Below are 18,596 nucleotides of genomic sequence, written 5' to 3' on the forward strand. Positions count from 1 at the left end.
CAATCCAGTCTGCGTCGCCATCTATTTTCATGCTTCACAATTCACAGATTTCTATTTGTTGGAGAATATTGTGTACAGGCTCATTTCATGATTATATCAAAAAATTAATTACTTTGCCTTTTTTTATTCTATATAGTTTTTTAATTAACATATTAGAAAATTGTTTCAAACAAATGTCATAAATGAATGTATTTTCTCCTGTATCTAAATATCTATCAACAATTTATCAATGAAAATGTTGTCAAACATATGGCTTTTTAAATTTTTAAAGTTTTTAAACAAAAATAATAGTTTTGTTTGGTTTTTCTCCTGTGTGTTTATGTAAAAGTTTCTTCAAAATACTCATAAAATTTACAGAGTTATCTCACATTAGAATGACTTTTCCCCTGTATGACTCCGTAAATGTATCTTGAAATCACTGAACTGTAAAAAAGTTTTAAAGCAAGTTTCACATTTGTAAGGCTTTTTTCCAGTGTGACTAAGTGAATGTTTGTTCAAATTACTCCTATCTGAAAAAGTTTTAGAACAAACATCACATTTGAAAGGCTTTTCTCCTGTATGGATACGCAAATGTGTCTTCAAGTTATCTTTATCTGAAAAACTTTTTGAACAAATGTCACAATTGAATGGCTTTTTTCCTGTATGACTACGCAAATGTCTCTTCAAATTACTCCTATCTGAAAAAGTTTTAAAACAAACATCACATTTGAAAGGCTTTTCTCCTGTATGGATACGCAAATGTGCCTTCATATTACTTGTATCAAAGAAAGTTTTAGAACAAAAGTCACATTTGAACGGCTTTTCTCCTGTATGACTACGTAAATGAATCGTCACATTACTCGTCTGTGAAAAAGTTTTCAAACATATATTACATTTGAATGGCTTTTCTCCAGTATGACTCCGCAAATGTGTCCTTAAACTACTCGTCTGAGAAAAAGTTTTTGAACATATTCCACATTTGAATGGCTTTTCTCCTGTGTGAATACGCATATGTACATTTAAACTTGTTGTATAGGAAAAAGTTCTCCAACAAATTTCACATTTGAATGGTTTTTCTCCTGTATGACTACGCAAATGTGTTTTTAAATCACCGGACTGTGAAAAGGTTTTAAAACAAACTTCACATTTGAATGGCTTCTTTCCTGTATGACTACCCAAATGTCTCTTCAAATTACTCCTATCTGAAAAAGTTTTTAAACAAATGTCACATTTGAATGGCTTTTCTCCTGTATGGATACGTAAATGTGTCTTCAAATTACTTGTATTAAAAAAAGTTTTCAAACAAATGTCACATTTAAATGGTTTCTCTCCTGTATGACTCCACAAATGTGACTTTAAATTTATTTTCTGTGGAAATGGTTTCAAACAAATATCGCATTTAAATGGCTTTTCTCCTGTATGACTACGTAAATGTGTCTTCAAATTAATTTTCCGTGAATATTGTTTCAAACAAATATCGCATTTAAATGGCTTTTCTCCTGTATGACTTCGCAAATGTGTTGTCAAGTGACTTGTATATGAAAAAGTTTTTAAACAAATATCACATTTGAATGGCTTTTCTTCTGTATGATTATGCAAATGTATCTTTAAGCCACTTTTTTGTAAAAAAGTTTTACAACAAATATCACACTTATATGGCTTTTCTCCTGTATGACTACGCAAATGTGTCTTCAAATTAATTTTCCATGCAAATGGTTTTAAACAAATATCACATTTGAATGGCTTCTCTCCTGTATGACTATGCAAATGTCTCTTCAAACTACTCCTAATTGGAAAATTTTTCAAGCAAATGTCACATTTGAATGGCTTTTCTCCCATGTGATTATGCATATATTTACTTTTATAAGAGTACAGTTTCCTCCCAAAGTCATATTTGAATGGTTCTGCCCTTGTGTAAGTATATGAAAGCATATTTGAATTAGTTTGAATAGATTTCAAACTCTTATGTACACTTGAATTTAAATTATTGGTAATATCTAACTGGTTTGTGGTGCCCCGCAGCTCCATTTTTAATTCATGTTCAACTATTTCACTTTCATCTTTTATATCAAGATTCTTCATAATACATTTATCACTTTTATGTTTATGATGAAGTTTCATTTTATAAAAATTGTTTAGTTTTATACAATGATTCATTGCTAAGTGCCACAACAATTCTACTTGTTTCGTGTATAAATTCCCACAATATACACATATCATTAACCCCATAGCATTTGGCTGCCAACATTTTCCATCTCTCATCAGTCCTGTAACTGTTGAAGACAAATTCTTTAATAATTTGTGGAAAGAATTAAAATATTTCTAGATATATACATATTACTGGTAAATGAAGTTTGAAATTGATACAACAGTGTTTAGCAATATATCAACATACACAGTGGAAATCAGACCAGACACATCAAAAACAAAGAGAATATTAGAAACCACCAAAATGAAAATAGTGCGCAGGATCGCTGGAAAAACACTTTTTGACAGGAAGAGGAGCGAGGACATTAGAAGAACATGTAATATTCACATCTTAAATGAATGGACATTGGGAAGAAAGAGAGAGTGCAACGAATACATGGATCGAATGAATGGAGACAGAATGATCAAAATAGCTAGAGACAAGTCACCCTTAGGGCGCCGAAGCATTGGAAGACCCCGCAAGAGATGGAGTGACAACCTCTCTAATAATTAAAATGCAGACGATACGAGAAAAAACAAGCAATTTGCTTACATTAAAGAAAGAAGAAGTGTCTAGTAACAGAAAAAGGCTAAATCATTTGAAAAAAGCACATAAAAATATCCATGAATAATACAAAAGAAATGTGCTTGTAGCCCAGTCAGAGCTACAGCAAAATGATAAGTGCCAATATTGATGATTTTATAGTTTTCCAACATATATTTTATTTAACTTTCAACTTGTCCATGCATTACCAAACCTGCTTGAATCTTATGACATTGGATCTCAGAGCTTTAATGACTGTTTGGCTATGGGACAGGATAATCTCCAGTTTGCAATAATTCCAAGGGCCAAAAATAACAATTATTTATTTGTGTCAGAATGCTGTTTAAAATTTTCATATGTACTGTAAGATAGAGAAATTATACACCAAATTATTCAATCAGCTACCTTTGGCATTAATAATGTTCCGAAAATTAACAAAGACATTCTGCTTGAAAGACCTTATTATTCTGTGGCAGAATTCAACAATTTACCATAGACTCAATAGAATAGCATAATTCAATTTAGTGTGAAGTAAGATATATTATAATTATTAAGTTGTTAATGTTATTCTACATTTTTATATTACATAATATAAAATTGTGTTGCTTTGTGGATAAAATTTTCTAATGACAATAAAGCTTATCTCTCAGTTCAACTCACCTTTTGATTTATTTCCTTTTCTATAGGCATCTTTTGAATATCCTGGTTTGTTTTTAATGATATGAGTACTGAGAATGTCCCTTTTAGTTTTATTAGTTACATCTACATTATTATCAAATATTGTAGTTGTATCCAAATCATCGTTGATTTCTTGTTTGATTGAATAAATTCCATTCGTTTGTTCATTTGTATTTTGAATTTTTATTGCAGATACTTCTTTAATTAATTCTTGTTTTATTATTTGGATATTCGACATAAAATCATCTTGGATATCAATTTCTTCTTTAACATTTTCAACATTCATTTCTTTGATAATAACCTTTCCTGTATTTCCTTGTTCTTAATTATATCAATTTAATTAGTAAGCAAATGTATTAATAACCTTGGACGTCCAAGTTAATAACTATTATTTTAATGATAATAAGACACGTATAACCTCAATACATTTACATGTAGGTTAGTTAAAACCACAGAAAAAGTACACCAATTTTGTTTCAATTTTGGAACCTTTCGGAACAAATGTCTAACACCAGCATGACTACGTTCACAAAAATTCAGAATGTGAACCATAGATACATAAGAAATGAATAAATCTCTCTTTCTATGACAATTATTCAAAAAAACTGTACCAAACAAAGTGTGACAAAGTTATAAACTGACACCACAAGTTAGGACATACTAACCTAAAATATATAAAACAATAATTAGCAATTAAATACTTAATATGTAATACATATATGAATTAAATGGTCAATGAAATAAATATTGATAAGAACTTTGATTTGTTTGATATGCCGTGTGATGTCTGTTTTAAAGGAAAACAGGAATTTATATTTTTTTAAATATAAGCAAACAGGAATCTGTTCTCGTCTATTCGTTCTGTTCCCCAAATAAATAGAAAATATGAATTTATATAAAAAGTTTCGTACAAAATTTGCTTAAAACAAAAGGATTCATTATTTCACAAGTATTGCAACAAAAACTATAATTGAGGACTTTGGAAGAAGAGTGTAACAAGCCACAATTTACAAGATTTTGAGTTTCTATGAAAAACTGTTTGTCACAGAGGTAATATGCCCCTGACCTGATTTCTCGCAAGTCCATCAACATTTGACAACACAGTGTGAAAGATTCATTCTTGTGTCTAGCCATTTGAATGTGTTTTATTGGTCAAGAAGCAGACAAGTCACATGTGATTTAAAATAGTATCGACAAGTTCAGCAGGCGTTAAGTGTAAAGTGCTCCAAAACAGTGATGTAATTATTTCGTATCTAGTTAAGTCGGGTTCACACGGAGTTATAAACTGGGCGGGAATGCTACTATTAAGGCGGGTTCACACGGAGTCGAAAACTGGATGAGAATACTACTCGTTCTGCGCATGTCTCACGATTGCGACATTGTAGCATTGTCGCTCGTTGTTCTCCTTTAAAAGTTCGTCGACATAAACGCTGCATTTGGATGTTTTCTTTTGGAATATGTGTTCTGTAGGATTCTCATGCTGCTTCTGTCTTTACCGCCTCCAAAATATTTGGTCAATACTGTATTATTAAGGATCTGACTTAACATCAGACTTTTCCCACTTTTCCGATTTCAATAAGAAGTAACATTAGGCAATTTTTCCTCATGCCTATTGAGATTATTTTAGAATTTGGTTTCACGTCCTAACCTCAATTTTTTATCTACTAAATTTTCCTGCAATTTCCACAGATATTCCTTTGTATTTATACTAGTTAGGTCATAAATTTTATAATCCAATTTTTGTTACAGGTCAAGATGTTATTGTTAATGATAATATTAACAAGACACATTTTAATTTTTTATTCCATCTTTTAATCAATAAATATTTTCTTAATGTTAAATCTAAGCATTTTTTGTACCTTAATGTCATAACTGGTTAAAAATAATTTTTTTAAACTAAATATGTCTATAAACCTATACAAATTTACAAATAACAAAAAATTTACTTCAGTAGTTGAGGGTTGACATAATTTAAAAAAAATAAATGAAAAATATACAAAAAACTATATGTAAAAAATGCATTTAATAAAGGTAAAACATTCGTATCATTATTATGATATCAAAAAATTAATTATATTGCCTTTTTTTATTCTATATAGTTTTTTAATTAACAGTGATTGTAAGAAATGGTATATAGGTATGTTGAATGGCTATTCTCCTGTGTGAATACATATATTTACTTTTAAATAGCTTCAATTAGAAAATTGTTTCAAAAAAATGTCATAATTGAATATATTTTCTCCTGTACCTATTTATCTATCAAATATCTGTATCCACATTTGCTTTTTCTCCTAGATGACTAATGAAATGTGTCCTCAAATTACATTTTTGTGAAAAATTAAACTTCAATGGTTTTTCTCCTGTACATTTATGCAAAAGTTTTCTCCTGTATGACTTCGCAAATGTCTCTTCAAATTACTTTTATCTGAAAAAGTTTTTAAACAAATTTCACATTTGAAAGGCTTTTCTCCTGTATGGATACGCAAATGTCTATTCAAATTACTTATCTGAGAAAATGTTTTCAAACAAACATCACATTTCAATGGCGTTTCTCCTGTTTGGATACACAAATGTGTCTTGAAATCAAAGGACTGTAAAAAAGTTTTAAAACAAATGTCACATTTGAATGGTTTTTCTTCTATATGACTATGCAAATGTCTCTTCAAAAGAAATTCCTGTGAAAATGGTTTCCAACAAAAATCACATTTGAAAGGCTTTTCACTTGTATGAGTACGCCAATGTCTCTTCAGCCTACTCTTTTCTGAAAAAGTTTTAAAACAAACATCACATTTGAATGGCTTTTCTCCTGTATGAGTTCGCATATGTCTCTTCAACCTACTCTTTTCTGGAAAAGTTTTAGAACAAACATCACATTTGAATGGCTTTTCTCCTGTATGGACATGCAAATGTGCCTTCAAATGACTTTTATCTGAAAAAGTTTTCAAACAAATGTCACATTTGAATGGTTTTTCTGCTGTATGAATATAAAAATGTCTCTTTAAATTTAATTTCCATGTAAATGTTTTCAAACAAATGTCACATTTGAATGGCTTTTCTCCTGTATGACTATGCAAATGTGTCTTCAAAAGAATTTTCTGTGAAAATGGTTTCAAACAAATATCACATTTGAATGGCTTTTCTCCTATATGAGTATGCAAATGTCTCTTCATCCTACTCTTTTCTGAAAAAGTTTTATAACAAACATCACATTTGAATGGCTTTTCTCCTGTATGGATACGCAAATGTGCCTTCAAATGACTTGTATCTGAAAAAGTTTTCAAACAAACTTCACATTTAAATGGCTTTTCTGCTGTATGACTATAAAAATGTCTCTTCAAATTAATTTTCCATGTAAACGTTCTGAAACAAATATCACATTTGAATGGCTTTTCTCCTGTATGACTAGCCAAATGTCTCTTCAAAATACTCCTATCTGAAAAAGTTTTTAAGCAAATGTCACATTTGAACGGCTTTTCTCCTGTATGATTACATAAATGTGTTTTCAAATTAATTTTCCGTGAAAATGGTTTTAAACAAATCTCACATTTGAATGGCTTTTCTCCTGTATGGTTAAGCAAATGTTTTTTCAAATCACTTGACTGTGAAAAGGTCTTAAAACAAATATCACATTTGAATGGCTTTTCTCCTGAATGAGTATAAGAATGTATTTTCAAACCATTCATACGTGAAAAAGTTTTAAAACAAATTTCACATTTGAATGGCTTTTCTCCTGTATGACTACGGAAATGTGTCTTCAAATCACTTGACTGTGAAAAAGTTTTAGAGCAAATATCACATTTAAATGACTTTTCTCCTGAATGACTTTTCAAATGTCTCTTCAAACCACTCCTCCGTGAAAAAGTTTTAGAACAAATATCACATTTGAATGGCTTTTCTTCTGTATAGCTGCACAAATGTGTCTTCAAGCAACTTGTATATGGAAAAGTTTTCAAACAAATGTCACACTTAAATCGCTTTTCTCTCTTGTGACTAAGCATATGTATATTTAAATTACTTTTATAAGGGAATGGTTTGCTACAAATGTCACATTTGAATGGTTTTGTTGTAGTGTAACTATGTAAATGCATATTTGAATTAGTTTGAATTGATTTCAAACTCTTATGTACACTTGATTCTAAATTATCGGTAACATCCAACTGGTTTGTATTGTCCTGCAGTTCCACTTTTAATTCATGGTCAAATACTTCAATTTCATCTTTAATATCAAGATTTTCCATAATACATGTATCACTTTTACTTTTAAGGTGCTTTCTAATTTTGGAAAATTTGCTTCCTTTTATACAATGATTTATTGCCAAGTGGTATAACAATTCTTCTTGTTTTTTATATAAATTCCCACAATATACACATATCATTAACCCCATAGAATTTGGTTGCGAATGTTTCCCATCTCTTATCAGTCCTGTAACTGTTAAAGACAATTTTTTAAATATATTGTTGGAGATTCAAGATATTTATTAGTATTATACAATAGTGTCTAGTAACAGGAAAAGGAACCTAAATAATTTGATAAAAAGCACATCACAAATATCCAGGAATAGAAGAAAAGAAGTGTGCATGTAGCCCAGTCAGAGCTATACATCATGATGATAAAGACTATTAGATGTAGTTTTATAGTTTTTTCAGGAGTACCTATCTTTGACTGTCGTCAACTTCTGTAGATTGTTCCAGTAATTCTTCTTACATAGCTCATTTAACTTGTACAGGCCATACAAAACCTCATGACATTGGAGCTCAGAGTTCTAATGGCTGCTTGGCTATCTGAGATGATAATTTCTTATTTGGGATAATTCCAAGAACCAATAATATCAATTATTCATTATTTGTGTCAGAAAGCTATTTAATTATTTTATATACTTATTAAACTGATAGACATATATATCATTAAGAACATAAAATGTTATACTTATAGCAGATTATTATAATTCCCATATATAAATCTAAAAGCCACCATTGGAATTAAGAACATGAAATTTGGAATAAATAAGACATATTTTGTACCATAACATGTATAACATTGTTAAAGATTCAATTATGATTATAATCCCTCTAGATGTTGGTTTTTAACCCTTTCACTGTTTCATGAGGGATAGTCCTGTGTATTGGCCTGGTTAATTTGACTGAAAAATGTTATGATCAAATTAATTATAAATGGAATATACCCAATTGTGACTTTTAGTGAGGACTTTTATAATTATTAAAGGGATGATTTAAGAAATTTTGTCATCACAGAACATTCGTCTAGGTCTTCTAAAATGGGGCATAGCATGCTGGTAATGCCTTACTGGCTCTACTATAGGAAAGAGTCACAGTGAAAAGGTAAATTGATGAGATATTTCAGCATTGTGCAATAAATAAATATTAAACCATATTTAGTTACATCTTACTACTTACCCATTATTGAATAAAAAATATACTAAAGCAGTCATAAATTAGTTCAACTCACCTTTTGATTTAATTCCCCTTCTAAGGGCAACTTTTGAATACACCAGTTTGTTTAGGATGATGTTAGTACTGAGAAAGTTCCCTTTTGTTTCATTAGTTACATCCACATTGTTATCAAATATCTCAGTTGTATTCAAGTCATCGTTGATTTCTTGTTTGATCGAGTGAATTGTATTTACTTGTTCATTTCTATTTTGAATTTCTATTGTAGGTACTTCGTCAATTAATTCTTGTTTTATATCGATACTTGATAAAAAATTATCGTGGATATCAGTTTCTTCTTCAAGATTTTGGATATCCATTTCTCTGTTAATAACCTTTCCTGTATTATCGTGTTCTTGATTATATCAATTAAATTAGTAAAAAAATGTAGTTTAACGATAATAATACACGTATAACCTCAATACATATAGGTTAGTTAAAACCACAGAAGTATAGGAATTTTGTTACAACCTTGGAACCTTTTGGAACAAATGTTTAACACGAACATGATTACATTCACCAAAGTGCTGAATTTGAACGAATCTCAGGTTTGTTTGCGGTATGACTCCAAATCAGTTTAGTGTTTTCTTGATTGGTGTTATTATTCCTTATATTTGTATTTTTATTATTAAGACTACTTATATAACTTAAATATTTTATTATTCACTTATAACATTGCCCAGTGATACGAACCTTATAGACTATCAAGAATTTTCGAAAGAGAAAAATTATGTTCTTTCTCTTTTTCCTGTGTAGTTTCCTGCACACTATGGGCATTGTTTTAAAACTATCCACTGTAATTACTTCTTTCGCCTCTATTCAAAGAACATTCTGCTCTCTTATGACAGATTTCGTCACATTGCGTCTAACAGGAAAATTTTCCCCACTACCACTTCCTGACTTGTTTCCTGTACTTGAACACGCATTACTTACACTATAACTATTATTACAGCTACCTCTGTATATTCCAGGCTTCTTTAAAAGTTCGTCGACATAAACGCGGCATTTTGATTTTATTTTTGTTCAACTTTTTTCGAATATGCGTTCTATAAGCTTCTCATGTTGCTTTTGTCTTTACCGCCTCCAAAATATTTGATCAATTCTGTATTATTAAGGATCTGACATAACATCAGACTTTTCCCACTATTCCAAGTTGGATGTTTTCGTCTGGTCGAATTGAAGAGTAGTTTTTGTTACAGGTGTTGTTGTTAATGATAATATTAAAAAGACACATTTTAATTTTTTATTCAAACTTTTAAGCAATATTTTCTTAATGTTAAATCTAAGCATTTTTTTTTGTTCCTTGATGTATATATGACTAATCAAATATGTACACAAATTACAATTGTGAGATAAATTTTTGTAACAATTATCGCACATCAATGGTTTTTCTCTTGTACATTTCCGCAAATGTTTTCTCCTGTATGACTACACAAATGTGTCGTCAAATTGATTTTCCGTGAAAATGGTTTCGAACAAATATCACATTTGAATGGCTTTCCCCCCGTATGACTTTGCAAATGTCTCTTCAAATTACTTCTATCTGAAAAAGTTTTTAAACAAATTTCACATTTGAATGGCTTTTCTCCTGTATGTATACGTGAATGCCTATTCAAATTACTTATCTGTGAAAAAGACTTCAAACAAATGTCACATTTAAATGGCTTTTCTCCTGTATGGATACACAAATGTGCATTGAAATCAATGGACTGTAAAAAAGTTGTAAAACAAATATCACATTTGAATGGCTTTTCTCTTGTATGACTAGGCAAATGTCTCTTCAAATTACTTCTGTCTGAAAAAGTTTTAAAACAAATGTCACATTTGAATGGTTTTTCTCCTGTGTGACTATGCAAATGCGTCTTCAAAAGAATTTTCTGTGAAAATGGTTTCAAACAAATATCACATTTGAATGGTTTTTCTCCTGTATGAGTACGCAAATGTCTCTTCAACCCGCTCTTTTCTGAAAAAGTTTTCAAACAAACATCACATTTGAAAGGCTTTTCTCCAGTATGGATACGCAAATGTGCCTTCAAATGACTTGTATCTGAAAAAGTTTTCAAACAAATGTCACATTTGAATGGCTTTTCTGCTGTATGACTATGAAAATGTCTTTTCAAATTAATTTTCCATGTAAATGTTTTCAAACAAATATCACATTTGAATGGCTTCTCTCCTGTATGACTATGCAAATGTCTCTTCAAAATACTCTTATCTGAAAAAGTTTTTAAGCAAATGTCACATTTGAATGGTTTTGTTCCTGTATGACTACATAAATGTGTCTTCAAATTAATTTTCCGTGAAAATGGTTTCAAACAAATATCACATTTGAATGGCTTTTCTCCTGTATGGTTACGCAAATGTTTCTTTAAATCACTTGACTGTGGAAAAGTTTTAAAACAAATGTCACATTTGAATGGCTTTTCTCCCGTATGAGTATACGAATGTATTTTCAAACCATTCCTACGTGAAAAAGTTTTAAAACAAACTTCGCATTTGAATGGCTTCTCTCCTGTATGACTGCGCAAATGTGACTTCAAATCACTTGACTGTGAAAAAGTTTTAGAACAAATATCACATTTGAATGATTTTTCTCCTGTATGATTATACAAATGTCTCTTCAAACCACTTCTCTGTGAAAAAGTTTTAGAACAAATGTCACATTTGAAGGGCTTTTCTCCAGGGTGACTATGCATTTTTATATTTGAATTACTTTTATAAGAGAATAGGCTCCTACCAATATCATATTTGAATGGTTTAGTCCTTGTGTAAGTATGTAAATGCATATTTGATTTGGTTTGAATTGATTTCAAACGCTTATGTAAATTTGAGTTTAAATTATTGGTAACATCCAACTGGTTTAAGGTGTCCTGTAGCTCTACTTTCAATTTATGTTCAATCACTTCAATTTCATCTTTGATATTAATATTTCCCACAATACATGTATCACTTTTAGTTTTATGGTGCATTCTAATCTTGGAAAATTTGTTTCCTTTTATACAATGATTTATTGCCAAGTGGTATAACAATTCTTCTTGTTTTGTATATAAATTCCCACAATATACACATATCATTAACCCCATAGAATTTGGTTGCGAATGTTTCCCATCTCTTATCAGTCCTGTAACTGTTAAAGACAAATTTTTAAATAATTAGTTGAAAGATTCAAAATATTTATAGACATATGCATTTTATTGGTAAAAATAGTAGCATGAAAATGTAAGTTGAAATTAGAAATAATAGTGTACAGTAATAAGAAAGGGAATCTAGATCATTTTAAAAAAAAGCACATCAAAATATCCAAGAATAATAGAAAAGAAGTGATGATGATAAGAGCCATTAGATGTAGTTTTATAGTTTTTCCAGGAGTACCTTTCTTTGACTGTCGCAACGCCTGTAGATTGTTCCATTAATTCTTCTTACATAGCTTATTTAATTTGTACAGGCCTTACCAAACCTTATGACATTGGAGCTCAGAGTTCTAATGGCTGCTTGGCTATCCGAGATAATAATCTCTTTGTGATAATTCCAAGAGCCAATAATAGCAATTATTCATTATTTGTGTCAGAAAGCTGTTTAATTGTTTTTAAATACTTATTGAAATGATAGACAAAGATATCAGTAAGAACAAAAAATGTTATACTTATTGCAGATTATTATAATCCCCATAAATAAATCTATAAGCCATCATTGGAATTAAGAACATGACATTTGAAACAAATAAGACATATTCTATAAAACACTGTTAAAGATTAAATTATGATTCTGCAATAAACAAAAATGAAACCAATAGTAGTTACACCTTCCTCCTGATTATTGATTAAAAAATATTCTCAAGACTTACATGTAACACGGGGGCAGTCATACATCAGTTCAACTCACCTTTTAATTTAATTCCCTTTCTATGGGTAGCTTTCGAAAATCCCGGTTTGTTTAGTTTGAATTGAGTACTCGAAATGTTCCTTGTTGTTTTATTAAGTACATCCACATTGTTATCAAATATCTCAGTTGTATTCAAGTCATCGTTGATTTCTTGTTTGATCGTGTGAATTGTATTTACTTGTTCATTTCTATTTTGAATTTCTATTGTAGGTACTTCGTCAATTAATTCTTGTTTTATATCGATACTTGATAAAAAATTATCGTGGATATCAGTTTCTTCTTCAAGATTTTGGATATCCATTTCTCTGTTAATAACCTTTCCTGTATTATCGTGTTCTTGATTATATCAATTAAATTAGTAAAAAAATGTATTGATAACCATTTTTTTAACAATAATAAAACACGTATGACCTCAATACATGTACATATAGGTTAGTTAAAACCACAGAAAAAGTATAGAGGTTTTGTTACAACCATGGAAACTTTTGGAATAAATGGTTAATATGATTAAGTTCACCAAAGTTTGAATGTGAACGAATCTTAGTTTTGTTTGCGGTCTGCCTCCAAATCAATTTACTGTTCTATTCGTTAGTGTTATTATTCCTTAAATCTGTATCTTTATTATTAAGAGTACTTATATATAACTCAAAGATTTTATAGCATTTGTACATTCGTGGTTATCAAGCTGCCATCTCTCATTACATTGCTCAGTGGTACCAACATACATAAAATAAGTATTAAAACTATAGAATTGGTCGGATATATACCTAAGACTAAACATAAAACTAACTACAGAAATATTTTTTTAATAAAGCTCACAATTCTTAAAATAAGGTTGTTGTTGTATGACTACACTAAGCGATTTTTTTAAATATTTCAGCATCCGGATTATCAAAGTCACAAATTAATTATCTGCACTATCTCCACCCTTTTCTCACTCAATTATATTTATAGAAAATGAGCAATCGCTTGAATATATTTATATAGACAATGTCACTAACTGTTACTCTCTTTCCTTCCATTTCCGGGTCAGATTCTAAAGAATCTTCCGATTGTTTTAATGTAAACTTTATTTGTCAAATGTTCACCTTGCGTTAAATTGTGAATGACAGTTTCTACAGAAATAATTATTCCTTAATTCATCTCAGAAAAGATAGCAGTGACATTGTCATAATCATCATTATTTAAATTATATCCTTGGCTTCTTCATGAAAAAGTTGAAATCCCCACTACCACTTCCTGACTTGTTTCCTGTACTTGAACATGCATTACTTACACTATAACTATTATTATAGCCACCTCTGTATATTCCAGGCTTCTTTAAAAGTTCGTCGACATTAACGCGGCATTTTGATTTTATTTTTGTTAAACTTTTCTCGAATATGTGTTCTATAAGCTTTTGTTTTTACCGCCTCCAGAATATTTGATCAATACTGTATTATTAAGGATCTGACTTTAGTATCAGACATTTCCAAGTTCGATGTTTTTTTCTGATCGAATAGGGGAGTAATTAGAACTTTATAAAAAATAATTTCACTCTATTGATTATTAAGATTATTTTACAATTTAGTTTCCCGTCCTAACCTCAATTTTTTATATACCAAATTTTCCTGCAATTTCCACAGATTTTCCTTATTTATACTAGTTAGGTTATAAATTTTATAATTCAATTTTTGTTACAGGTCAAGGTGTTAATTGTTAATGATAATATTAAGAGGACACATTTCAATTTTTTGTTCAATCTTTTAATCAACAAATATTTTCTTAATGTTAAATCTAAGCATTTTTTTGTTCCTTAACGACCCAAATGACAAAAAAATTACTTTAGAATCTGTTGAAAAAATTGTGACCTGACGGTAGCACCTACTAACGTGAGTATGAATAAACGAAAGTAGTTGAGAGTTGAAATAATTTAAAAAATGCCCTTAATAATGATAAAACATTCATATCATAATAATGATATCAAAAAATTAATTATTTTGCCTTTTTTTATTCTATATAGTTTTTTAATTTCAGTCATTGTAAGAGAAGATATACAGGTATATTAAATGGCTTTTCTCCTGTGTGAATACATATATTTACTTTTAAAAAGAGCTTTAATTAGAAAAGTGTTTCAAACAAACATAATTTATTGTATATATCACTAATCAAATTTGAACACAAATTACAATTGTGAGATAAATTTTTGTAACAATTATCACACATCAATGGTTTTTCTCTTGTACATTTTCCCAAATGTTTTCTTCTGTACTACACAAGTGTGTCGTCAAATTAATTTTCCGTGAAAATTTCACATTTGAAAGGCTTTTCTCCTGTATGAATACGTAAATGTCTCTTCAAACCACTTCTCTGTGAAAAAGTTTTCGAACAAACATCACATTTGAATGGCTTTTCTCCTATATGACTACACAAGTGTGTCGTCAAATTAATTTTCAGTGAAAATGGTTTCAAACAAATATCACATTTGAATGGCTTTTCTCCTGTATGGATACGCAAATGTTTTTTCAAATCACTTGACTGTCGAAAAGTTTTAAAACAAATGTCACATTTGAATGGCTTTTCTCCTGTATGTATACGCAAATGTTTCTTTAAATCACTTGACTGTGGGAAAGTTTTAGAACAAATATTACATTTGAATGGCTTTTCACCCGTATGAGTATACGAATGTATTTTAAAACCATTCCTACATGAAAAAGTTTTAAAACAAACTTCGCATTTGAATGGCTTTTCTCCTGTATGGATACGCGAATGTTTTTTTAAATCACTTGACTGTGGAAAAGTTTTAAAACAAATGTCACATTTGAATGGCTTTTCTCCCGTATGAGTATACGAATGTATTTTCAAACCATTCCTACGTAAAAAAGTTTTAAAACAAACTTCGCATTTGAATGGTTTCTCTCCTGTATGACTGCGCAAATGTGCCTTCAAATCACTTAACTGTGAAAAAGTTTTAGAACAAATTTCACATTTGAATGATTTTTCTTCTGTATGATTATACAAATGTCTCTTCAAATTACTTCTATCTGAAAAAGTTTTGAAACAAACGTCACATTTGAATGGTTTTTCTCCTGTGTGACTATGAAAATGCGTCTTTAAAAGAATTTTCTGTGAAAATGGTTTCGAACAAATATAGCATTTGAATGGCCTTTCTCCTGTATGACTTCGCAAATGTCTCTTTATATTACTTTTATCTGAAAAAGTTTTTAAACAAATTTCACATTTGAAAGGCTTTTCTCCTGTATGGATACGCAAATGCCTATTCAACTTACTTTTCTGTGAAAACGTTTTCAAACAAATGTTACATTTGAATGGCTTTTCTGCTGTATGACTATGAAAATGTTTTTTTAAATTAATTTTCCTTGTAAATGATTTTAAACAAATATCACATTTGAATGATTTTTTTCCTGTATGATTATACAAATGTCTCTTCAAACCACATCTCTGTGAAAAAGTTTTAGAACAAATGTCACATTTGAAGGGCTTTTCTCCTGGGTGACTATGCATTTTTATATTTGAATTACTTTTATAAGAGAATAGGCTCCTACCAATATCACATTTGAATGGTTTAGTCCTTGTGTAAGTATGTAAATGCATGTTTGAATTGGTTTGAATTGATTTCAAATGCTTATGTAAACTTGAGTTTAGATTATCAGTAAGATCAAACTGATTTATGGTGTCCTGCAGCTCCACTTTCAATTCATGTTCAATTACTTCAATTTCATCTTTTATATCAATATTTTCCATAATACATGTATCACTTTTACGGTGCATTCTAATCTTGGAAAATTTGTTTCCTTTTATACAATGATTTATTGCCAAGTGGTATAACAATTCTTCTTGTTCTGTATATAAATTCCCACAATATACACATATCATTAACCCCATAGAATTTGGTTGCGAATGTTTTCCATCTCTTATCAGTCTTGTAACTGTTAAAGGAAAATGTTTAAATAATTAGTTGAAACATTCAAAATATTTATAGACATATGCATTTTATTGGTAAAAATAGTAGCAAGAAAATGTAAGTTGAAATTAGAAATTAATACAATACTGTCTAGTAATAAGAAAGGGAACCTAAATAATTTGAAAAAAGCACATCAAAATATCCAAGAATAATAGAAAAGAAGTGTGCATGTAGATCAGTCAGAACTATACATCATGATGATAAGGGCCATTAAATGTAGTTTTATAGTTTTTCCAGGAGTACCTTTCTTTGACTGTCTCAACCCCTGTAGATTGTTCCATTAATTCTTCTCACATAGCTTATTTAATATGTACAGGCCTTACCAAACCTTATGACATTGGAGCTCAGAGTTCTAATGACTGCTTGGCTATCCGAGATGATAATCTATTTGTCATAATTCCAGTCGCCAATAATAGCAATTATTCATTATTTGTGTCAGAAAGTTGTTAAATTTTTTTACATACTTATTAAAATGATAGACCAAGATATCATTAACAACATAAAATGTTATACTTATTGCAGATTATTATAATTCCCATATATAAATTTAAAAGCCATCATTGGAATTAAGAACATGAAATTTGAAATAAATAAGACATATTTTATACCTTAACATGTATAACACTGTTAAAGATTCAATTTTGATTGTAATCTCTTCAGATGTTAGTTTTTAATTGATAATGACATAATTTAGCATTCTGCAATAAAAAAATGAAACCATATGTAGTTACATCTTCCTCCCCATTCTTGCTTAAAAAATATTCTCAAGACTTACATGTAATACGGGAGCAATCATAAATCAGTTCAACTCACCTTTTAATTTAATTCCCCTTCTATGGGCAGCTTTCGAATATCCCGCTCCGTTTACTATGAATTGAGTATTCGAAATGTTCCTTTTTGGTTTATTAAGTACACCCACAAATATTTGATTTGTATTCAAGTCATCGTTGATTTCTTGTTTGATAGAGTGAATTTCATTTATTTGTTCATTTGTATTTTGAATTTCTATTGTAGATATTTCGTCAATCAATTTTTGTTTTATATCGATACTTGTCAAAGAATTATCGTGGATATCAATTTCTTCTTCGAGATTTTGGATATCCATTTATCTGTTAATAACCTTTCCTGTATTATCGTGTTCTTAATTATATCAATTAAATTAGTAAAAAAATGTATTTTTACTATAATAAAGCACGTATAACCTCAATACATGTAGGTTAGTTAAAACCACAGAAGTATAGAAATTTTGTTACAACCTTGGAACCTTTTGGAACAAATGTTTAACACGAACATGATTACGTTCACCAAAGTGCTGAATTTGAACGAATCTCAGTTTTGTTTGCGGTCTGACTCCAAATCAGTTTAGTGTTTCCTTGATTGGTGTTATTATTCCTTATATTTGTATTTTTATTATTAAGACTACGTATATAACTTAAATATTTTATTATTCACTTATTACATTTCCCAGTGATACCCACATACTGAAAATAAGTAGTAAAACTATATAGTTGGTCGAATATGTACCTAAGACCAAACATAAAAGGATTTTTTTTTAATAGAGTTCGTAATATTTAAAATAAAGTTCTTTATTGTACGACTACACTTAAGCGATTTTCTTAAAATATTATCATTTGGTTTATCAAAGTCGCAAATTAGATTATCTGCACTATCCTCAACAGCTGCGTTCCTTTTGAATGAAATCATGGGTAATTTTAAGTTCAATAATTTATTCACTTAAAAGTTTTTTTTATTTCTCATTCACATCTAAGAGGTGGTCGTGAAAAAGTGAGGAGCTGCTACTGGAGGCGCCGAATATTCACACTCCAGTGTAGAAGTCTCGAAACCGCCACTTCAATGGTGGCCGCGATAGTGCCTTCAGCCAAACGAGTAGGAAAACACTTCAAAAAATTTTTA

The 18,596-nt window shown here is 29.8% G+C and overlaps 4 protein-coding genes across 5 annotated transcripts in view; 1 reads left to right on the forward strand and 3 right to left on the reverse strand.

The window, feature by feature from the left end:
• The window catches only part of LOC130895473 (purine nucleoside phosphorylase-like), a 320,652-nt gene that overhangs the window by 186,461 nt on the left and 115,595 nt on the right, over positions 1-18,596 (forward strand). The gene's annotated exons all lie outside the window — the stretch shown is intronic.
• On the reverse strand, positions 370-9,276 carry LOC130895819 (zinc finger protein 845-like). The gene is made up of 4 exons (XM_057803369.1): positions 8,856-9,276; positions 5,745-7,817; positions 3,371-3,709; positions 370-2,252 (listed from the first exon to the last, which is right to left on the reverse strand). Exons 1-4 carry the CDS (start codon positions 9,154-9,156, stop codon positions 370-372), a joined length of 4,596 nt encoding a protein of 1,531 aa, XP_057659352.1. The 5' UTR covers positions 9,157-9,276.
• Positions 10,049-13,714, reverse strand: LOC130895451 (zinc finger protein ZFP2-like). The gene is made up of 2 exons (XM_057802738.1): positions 12,719-13,714; positions 10,049-11,963 (listed from the first exon to the last, which is right to left on the reverse strand). The coding sequence occupies exons 1-2, from the start codon at positions 13,017-13,019 to the stop codon at positions 10,216-10,218; spliced, it is 2,049 nt and encodes a 682-aa protein (XP_057658721.1). The 5' UTR covers positions 13,020-13,714; the 3' UTR covers positions 10,049-10,215.
• On the reverse strand, positions 13,816-17,921 carry LOC130895456 (gastrula zinc finger protein XlCGF57.1-like). Of its 2 annotated transcripts, XM_057802746.1 has the most exons (3): positions 17,496-17,886; positions 15,988-16,647; positions 14,728-15,909 (listed from the first exon to the last, which is right to left on the reverse strand). In XM_057802746.1, the coding sequence occupies exons 1-3, from the start codon at positions 17,785-17,787 to the stop codon at positions 14,990-14,992; spliced, it is 1,872 nt and encodes a 623-aa protein (XP_057658729.1). In that variant the 5' UTR covers positions 17,788-17,886; the 3' UTR covers positions 14,728-14,989. The 2 variants fall into 2 exon arrangements, with proteins under 2 accessions (XP_057658728.1, XP_057658729.1); XM_057802745.1 differs by having other exon boundaries at positions 13,816-16,647; positions 17,496-17,921.

The sequence above is a fragment of the Diorhabda carinulata genome, chromosome 6 (assembly GCF_026250575.1).
Source record: "Diorhabda carinulata isolate Delta chromosome 6, icDioCari1.1, whole genome shotgun sequence".
NCBI lineage: Eukaryota > Metazoa > Arthropoda > Insecta > Coleoptera > Chrysomelidae > Diorhabda > Diorhabda carinulata.

What these genes read in the sequence shown, in the direction of transcription:
- LOC130895456 (XM_057802745.1), bottom strand. Translation starts at nt 17,787, where the DNA reads ATGGATATCCAAAATCTCGAAGAAGAAATTGATATCCACGATAATTCT. An exon ending in AAGGGGAATTAAATTAAAAG is followed by an intron (nt 16,648 to 17,495) that starts GTGAGTTGAACT and finishes TTCCTTTAACAG; the next exon opens with TTACAAGACTGATAAGAGAT.
- LOC130895819 (XM_057803369.1), bottom strand. Translation starts at nt 9,156, where the DNA reads ATGGATATCCAAAATCTTGAAGAAGAAACTGATATCCACGATAATTTT. An exon ending in TTGCATAAATGTACAGGAGA is followed by an intron (nt 3,710 to 5,744) that starts AAAACCATTGAA and finishes GATATAATTAAG; the next exon opens with AACAAGGAAATACAGGAAAG. An exon ending in AAAAGGAAATAAATCAAAAG is followed by an intron (nt 2,253 to 3,370) that starts GTGAGTTGAACT and finishes TGTCTTCAACAG; the next exon opens with TTACAGGACTGATGAGAGAT.
- LOC130895451 (XM_057802738.1), bottom strand. Translation starts at nt 13,019, where the DNA reads ATGGATATCCAAAATCTTGAAGAAGAAACTGATATCCACGATAATTTT. An exon ending in AAAGGGAATTAAATTAAAAG is followed by an intron (nt 11,964 to 12,718) that starts GTGAGTTGAACT and finishes TGTCTTTAACAG; the next exon opens with TTACAGGACTGATAAGAGAT.